This window comes from Acipenser ruthenus, chromosome 13 (assembly GCF_902713425.1).
Source record: "Acipenser ruthenus chromosome 13, fAciRut3.2 maternal haplotype, whole genome shotgun sequence".
Lineage (NCBI taxonomy): Eukaryota > Metazoa > Chordata > Actinopteri > Acipenseriformes > Acipenseridae > Acipenser > Acipenser ruthenus.
Genome location: NC_081201.1, coordinates 37144828 through 37153368, shown reverse-complemented (window position 1 = coordinate 37153368; position 8541 = coordinate 37144828). Strand labels below are relative to the sequence as shown.

At 36.8% G+C, this 8541-nt stretch overlaps 1 protein-coding gene across 2 annotated transcripts in view; it reads right to left on the bottom strand.

The window, feature by feature from the left end:
- Positions 1-30: 30 nt before the first annotated feature.
- Positions 31-8541, bottom strand: part of LOC117418282 (metal transporter CNNM2) — a 39756-nt gene continuing 31245 nt past the window's right edge. For both annotated transcript variants that reach the window (XM_034031175.3, XM_034031176.3), the window contains 2 exons: positions 5733-5914; positions 31-5028 (listed from right to left, as the gene is read on the bottom strand). In XM_034031175.3, coding sequence (XP_033887066.3) covers positions 4819-5028; positions 5733-5914 — 392 coding nt within the window. In that variant the 3' untranslated portion in view covers positions 31-4818. The remainder of the gene's footprint in view (positions 5029-5732; positions 5915-8541) is intronic.

Here is an 8541-nt window from a genome sequence, read left to right as displayed (position 1 = left end):
ATCTGGCACCATGTACAAAACTCTAAAGAGTAAGGGGTGGATTGATAATTTATTAAAATGTGGATAGCATAAGACTTCATCCTAAAAAATTCTGTTGGCAATACAAAAAGGCACAGATGGTTAAGGGTAATATGTTTTCAACTTGCAACAACAAAACATGATTAAAACTTTAGCAAAAAGCAGCTGTAACTAAATGTTTTGGGTCAATGTAAAGCCTGAATACTTAACTGAACAATTTCTGGTGACCAGATTATTTTTTTTATTATTTGCCATTTTATTCCCATGCTGCATGATTTTTAGACAAACTATACTGAACACAAGAACACAATGTGACTTATGGCTAACACTGATTCGCTTTACCATTAGACTTTAAATCGGTTTTCAAAGAAACCATCAATTTGCAGTTGCATCTTTTCCCGTTACCATACAGTAGTGAGCGCTGTTACCAGTTAATGAACTACGTGTTTAACTTCAGTACTGTTTGTAATTAATACTGCAAAACATATTATACTAGTGTTGTGCTAAAAAGATTTGTTTTGTATGTGTTGTGTTGTGTGTTATTGGCAGCTGTGACCAGGCTTTTGAATATACCTCCCAGTTTTTAAATCTTGTGTAATTATGGCCATACCTACAATATTCTAAATAACAGTAGTTGGGTAAATTACAAGCCACATTATCAATCCAACCCTTAATGGAATACGCAGTACAAACAAGAAGCAAAAGTGGAATGTCAAAAATAAGAGTAATTAATCATACTATACTTAAAAGGAACAATAAAAACATACAAAAAGTGTTTTCTCTTAAACTGAAGATCACAAAATATACAGATAAATCAGGTACAAAATAAATAGGAGATTGTAAATCTACAATGTCATTCAAATAATTATAAACTTCATTTCAAAGAACAATCAGCTTTGGAAACGTACACTTCATCTCAATTGTGCTTCATTTCAGATTCATATATACAATTCTGAATTCTGTACTCAGAATACTACCTTTCTGAAATGTTTTATTGTACAATATGATACAGACAATGAATGGCCATACTTGATGGAAGAGGCTGGAACAGGCTAATCTATGTTAAGGTGAGACTTATCAAGGAAAGTGCAACACTGGAAATGAGAAATGGATAGTTTGTGTTCATTGTAAAGAATCATATAAAAACATAAGTTTAAAACAGAATAAGAGACTGCAGCGCTCATATTAAACTGTGTTTTACAACGACTTGAATATTGGTTTTGTTTTTAAAAACATACTAGTATTTAAACAACTTTTAGCATTTTTTGAAGTGTTCTTTATCCACAATAAAACTAGAAAGGGTTTACAGACTTTTACAAATACTGAAGGAACTGATGATTCCAAGTGTCAAGTTGCATGCAGAATTCCAGTTTACACAGATAATAAAAGAACAGTGTTTAGGAGAAAAAAAGTATTTTCAATCCTTTTAGAGAAGTGTTTGGATAGTAAACGCTATTTACAGGAAAATAAAACCTGAGAAAACCAACCTCAAAAAGACAGAAGCTGCTGGAGATTAATCCTGCCGTCCCAAGAAAGGAAATGAAACATAGAAGCTCACTGCAAATTCACTCAACAAGCACTTGTCACACCGCACAGACATCAAGTGGCATATGAAGCTGTTCTTTTTCCCATCTTATCTCCCATCAAATATGGTCCTTACAGTATGCAAATACAAGGGTTATGTTTGGTTACTGGTTACAACACCATCTTTTAGAAAGCTACGATAACGGGATCCAGAGGAAAACCAGAGCGGAAATCAGTGGACAGGAAACTGGGGCAGCAGCACTGTGTAGCACGTACAGTACCTGGCAAGGTAAACTGAAACAGTGTAATACTTATTTAAAAAAGAAGATCTACTAGAGAATTTCAGTATCAATTAATAACTATACTAGCTGAGGAAGTATTATTTTTTAACCAATGCTTACCAGGGCTTCTTAACTTTACCAAGTGAAAGCCACTGCTTATTGCTCAAGGGTTTCATACAAACACCTAGATATTTAAGTTAGCCTGGCGTGAGCTGGAAATAGTTTCTGTCTGAACTGTGAACTAATATTTAATATTAACATGTGATAAAGTCAGACTAGCTGCCTTCATTTGAAATCCCCTGTCCTGTTTGCCACTCCAGCTCCCTGGGTCCTGGCGGTGCTGCCAAAACAAGATTTAGATTTCCAGAGTGAGAGCCCCTGAAACAACGCTCCTTCTGTCAACCACAAGGAGTCATAACATCAACATCATCATCAACAGCAGCACATACACGAAACAGCAGGGTACAGAACAATACAATTCACTACAGCAGCATGTAAGGAAAACTGGGTAACACTCTGTTAATTGGGTTTATATACACGTGATTTATAACACAATGATTAGTTACTCATCCACAATGGGTGAGCAAGATAAACCATTTGTCTGTTTCTCATATACAAGCACCAGATGCTTAAGCTTCAACTGCAAATTTAAAGCAGAGAATGGTTGCTTTCCAATATCCCCCCCATCAGTGTTGAGAAACTGATGATTAAATGCATAAGTAAAAACGGGTATTTAATTTATCTATTCACCCAAAGTAACCCAACCAATAGTCAACATCTTGCATCATGCAACCCAACTCACCCAGTTATAGAGCTGTGGTGAGCCACCCCTGTCCAAGGCCACATAACGAGTCTGTGGGAATAGAAACCGAGAGCTCTGCTCTTGCCACAGGGCTCCACTGCAACAGATTGTACATGAGTTTACTGATCATATATATTTACTGAACTGTGCACGGTTTTACACAGCAGTCAGGAAATAAAAGTGTGGCCTTCTCTATTTCAAACAACCCCCCCAAGACCTCGGGGAACCCCTGAACAATGCTAACACAAGAGGCACAATACTGGCTATCCGTCTTTAAGAATTAGGTCCTTTCTTTGAAAACACCAGAAAAAAAGGATAAGAAAAACAGTATTTCTGCCAATAACAAAACAGTTTAATAAAATAACAAATAAATCAATTACAAGTGAAATCGGTCCCTAGATACATATTTTACAACACACTTTAGGGGTTTCCAGTAAAGAGTGCAAGTTGTGTGAGAAATGAACTTTCTCAATTGAAACACTCAGTTACACGGGTTTCCTTGCAATTTGCTACCCTGGTGATGCTAGAAGACAATTCTCTTGTCTATTATTTGATATTTCAATTGTCAGGCATTTTTTTAAATTGTATTTTGCATTTACACGACTTTAGAATAGAACAAGACATCTGTCAACTATTTTGAGGATTATTTCATTATGGTTTAAATTGTGTTATCCATTCTGCTACATTCTTAGTGTTGTTGAGTTAAATAAAAAAATGTAATAATAGTAGTAAAAAAAAAAAAAAAAAAAAGAAGTGTTTAAAAAGATCTGGTTACGACACCTGAAAATCAAATCTGGCCACGATATTTAATCTTCAGCTGATTCATGATGTCGTAAAACATTTAAAAACAATACAAGAATTAGAACCTCTGCAAGAACCCAGCTCTCTGCCATCGTAATGTACCCTACTGGGACAAAGCAGTGCAGCTATTTGTACCAAATTATGAGATTACAATGACACTAATAGCCATTTCAAACACAGGGGCTAACCAGACACTAATCCTTCAAAATATTATTACACAAAGAACTTTGAAGGTTTTTGGAAAGTTTTTTCTGCTGAAGTCTCTGCTTTCTTAAGACCCTTCTCACTTTTCCTTCCATCTAAGGCACCTGTAGTCAAAGTTTATTAATGTAAACTCCCACCCACATTATCTCAGATTCAAGGCTGCCACACAGTACAGTATCTCACCCGAGTCAAGTAATAACAGCACTGAAAAGGTTTTTACATTCCGCAGATAGCTACTGAAGAACAAACAACCTACATTCTAACACATTTTTCAATCAGTGGGCTTCATACTGTTAATACTGACCTTATTTTTATTTATTTTTTAATTAGAATCTCTTAGTTCCCAGTTATTTATTGATTTCCTGTGTTATTCAGTTCTATAATATAGCAACGTAAGAAAAAAAGAAGGTTTACATATTTTCACAAGGTGGGGGGGGGGGGGGGGGGCTAATCAGATTTGCATGCAGTATCCCTTTTGGTCACAACTGAACTCTTTTTTTTTTTCCCCCACAGGCTTTAACAATAAAAATCTTGAGCATTTGTGAAAAATGTTGATTTAGAACAACCCCTTCTCCTTTTTATTGACATAACTTAACCATTAACCCACAATTGCAACTTAATAATAGCTGTGCTCCAAATAAATATAGGTCTTTATTCAGTTTTACTCCAAATACTGTTCCCTACCACCAATGCCAGTAACATGTGAAAAAAGCCTTTTTTAAAACATAGTCTAGCATAGAAAACAAAACCGAGGGCCATGACAAATTGGTCATTACAGGCAACTTTACACAAAGCTGGTCCGCTGTAAATGTAGTTAACTACTAACACAACAATAACCGGAAATACAATAATGCATATTTTATCAAAACTAAGCACCCCGTAGCAGGGAGTGGAAATTCAAACATGGTTCCGAGTTGCTTTCAGAGTAAAAGTCTGCACTCTAGTTTCTATCCTTGACTCACCCCTTGTTTTATCGCACTCTTTCATTATCTTTTTGTTTTCTTTATTCCTCTCACACTGATCCCCAAAGAAAAAGGGACCACAAGCTCTTTGGTCTCAAGACTTTCGACTCATACGTATGTGCATGCTCATAATGACTGCAGTCCCCCTCGCCTTCTCCCCAGCACAGGAGTCAATGGGGCGCGGGGTTGGGCTGTGTGTTGAGGGTGTCGGCGTGCTGTCCCGCTGCTAAATGGAGCCCTCGTTGTGCATATTGTGGTTGGATTTGTTGTGTGCAACACAGTTCTGTTCGTTGAGCAGGTTTGCCGTCTCATCCGGCAATCTGTCGTGCAGCTCAGTTAGAGTCAATTCTATTTTAATGTTCTCACTGTCCGAGGACTGAGGGGTTTTGTCCATCCGTGAAGCCATCAGAGCATTCTGGTACTGCTGACGGGTAACCTGCTCCCCGGGAACAAAACGACAGAACAGCTGCACTTAGGATCCATTAGCAAGAAAACTGTCATGAGATTATTTAATCATCCAATTGGGGGATTAGTTTAAACTGTTTTGATCAAATGTTATGTCCTATAACAGAGATTACATGAAAACTGCAACAATATGAAGTGAAAAGGTTAATATGTGGTTGACACACAGATTAGTTGATGCTCCTAAAGGAAAAGCCAAGGGTTGGCTAATACTGTATATTAGACTACCAAGAAAAGTTAGGGTTGTATCGGGATAGCACAATCAATAATAATAATAATAATAATAATAATAATAATAATAATAATAATACTACACAAGTAGTCTTGCCACTCCTGGCCTCTTGATTGGTTGAAGGAGGCTATTTTTTTACGCAACAGCAACAGTTATTGACAAATGACAATGAGGAAATGTATTCTATTGCACATGATTGACCCACTACAATTAAAAAAAATAATAACATGACATGTTTACTAATTTAATTTCAAACTTCAACCATGTTCTCAATTAAATGCTTCTATTAACAGTATAGCACCACAATTCAATTTGATACAATTCTTGATATTACAGTGTGCAAAAGCAATTACAAGATCACAACAAACGGCAGTAAACAGCATTAGTGAGCTGGCTCCGGACAGAGATTTGCGACAGACAGTGTTACAGAAAGGTCTCCTCCTCACCTTGACGTACTGCAGGTCTGCGATGGCCCTCACAGAGTAGTCTGGCACGTACACCTGCAGGAAGGAGGCATTGAGCTGGTTGTTGCTGCTCCCTAGCGTGGGTGTGATGGCATCGATCCGGTCACTGCGATTCAAAGAGTCTGAGTGATTTAAACCGCAGGGCCGCGGGGGTGACTTATTCTCTGCAGAGGAGAGAGAGTCGCAATGTAACATTACTTGTTTTAACCTTTTAAATGCAGCAAAGTAATAATTTAATGTAAATTTCATTTATTATCAGGTAACAAAATAGATACCATCTAGAACATTTGATATTTCAAACAGATTTCTCAACATATTTTACACAACACAAAACACTGACATATATTTCAGTATATAAGTTTGAAACCAAGACAAGAGCAGGAGATGCTGTAACTCAGCTGAATTTCATGGAAAAAAAAACAGGTTCTTCCAAATAGAAGACTTGTTTTTTTAATTAAAGAAAGATTAATTTTTCCACTACTTATAGAAACCATGAATAGGCTTCCCAAGGGTGGCATTAAAACAGCAATTTGGATGGAATGTATATAATCCTGGTAACGAGTCAGTCGAATGAATGAAAAAAAACAACGGAAAGCTGTGTGGTTCAGAGAAGCACACAAACCTTCCTCTGAGCTGGAGAGATCTGAGCAGGACAAATGTGATATAGCAATTTAATAATCAATGTGGCAAATGGAAAATTGTTAAATGGGGAGCTATATATAGGTGGGGGCAGCGGCTCACTCCAGTGAAGTGTGGTGCCCTTCTGCAGTCTGCTGCTGTCACTCCCAACCCCAGCAGGGCACCAACACTTATTTTCCAGTTTCCACGTCCAACTGGGACTGCCTTTTGGGGCCTATCTTACTGGGTGATTAGAGAGGAGGCTGGAATTGGAACTTCAGTTCAAAGCATGCTGCTGAACTGACCCTGGACTCAGGGATAGACACACAGATAGGTAGCGGCTATGCCCTCTCTCATCAGATAAGGGCTCTGTCAGAACATACACAACAGCAATGCACAGCTGGTGAATATTTTGTTCACTTGTGGAAGAGGATTTAAATAGTGCCTTAAATCTATGAGTTAAATTGTAATTCATTATATGCCAATCAGAGCTGAAAACAAAAACATAAACCATTTTTCAAAGGAGTGGTAAAATTCTTATCAGATAAAACTTGCAATTATTAACAAAATATGTATACTTTGTTCTTCTTTTAACTAAAGATGGTTTGTACTAAAGTAAGTTAATAGACAAAAAAGAAACTTAAAAAAAAACATTGTGCTGAGAAGACAGTCTTGTACCATAAAAGACAAAGTCATAGCACTTTTACTAGAAATATGCATTTCACGAGTCACTCAGCTGTTATCCATGCTAGTCTACAGTCTGCTAGTCTACAGTGACACTGTCCTTTCTCAGAGATAATATGTTATACATAATATATGTATTTTAAAAAATATATAGAAAATATCCTAAAATGAATACATATATATACATATATAAATACATATAAAAACATATATATGTATTTAGTTTGTGCAGTTTTTATACTTCCTGTCTGTCCCGTCTCCGTTCCGCTCTGATTGGCTAGGGGTCGCTGTCAATCATCTCAGTAGTCTGTTAGTACAGTACTGTGGTTTCACAGTCAGTCATTTCACCCTGTTCTGACAGACCTCATTGCCTGAAGCAGAGCTCGAATGCTCTCATTCGTTTAAATGCCTGTCAATCATCAGACCGGCACCAACTGTGCACTTTCATTTGCCAGCTACAGTGTCTGTCATTCAATCCGCCGACTTTGAAATTAGCGGGTAAGGTGTAGGTAAAAAAAAACAAAAAAACAACTGTATACATGGGTAATTGTATATAAAAATAATGTGATATCTTGTAACAATTGTAAGTCGCCCTGGATAAGGGCGTCTGCTAAGAAATAAATAATAATAAATAATAATAGGTAAGCGTTTACTATATAAACGGTGACAGTTACTTGTTAGATTTAAAAATGTGGTGCAAGAGGAAAACAGTAAATGAGTATTGTGCAGAATACCCTCCTGTGGGACGGAGATGAAGAAAATCTTCTGGTATGTAAACTGGTATGAAACTGCAAAACAGAAGTCACTGTGAAGGCAGGCAGAATCAATGGTTGAACACATGCAATCACAAGGTCATAAAAATATGAAAGGACAGTGCTCAGAAACTGTCTTAAAAAAGTACAATGGAAGCTTGCTTGGTGAAAATGCAGGAAAAAACAAGAATCTGGTGCTGGTTTCCCTCATGATTTAATACATGCTCTGTGTTTTGACGCAATTCTTCTCAATGCTGCTAGTTGAGGGAGGTGTCGTGGAAACATTGGTAACTGAGTCCAGCTGCGAGAGGGGAGAAGCTCACAGCTGGAATGCAATTTAGTTCAGATCAATTATCTGTTTTGTTCTGTGCATATTTTTACTAGTAAATGTATGCTACAAAAAGTCTGTGTAATAAACTTTATATGCTGCGGTTTATTTGAGAATTTTTTAATTCTGTAGGATCTTTATCTATACGCATTGACGAAACGTAATTTCAATATGAATATTGTTCTACGAGAATGTTGGTGACCATTAATTTGTTGCATGGTGAATAATAAAGGGGTTTCGCAATGGCATAAACAGTCAGTTTTTTTTTAAAGCTAAAGATCGATTTCACCCAGACTCTGCTTGAATTGAAAAATACAAATCGAAAAAAACTGTAAATTCTTTAAAAAAATAAACGTCGATATCAGTCGTCGATTTGGCAAAAAAATAAAAATTGAATAATCAAACCATT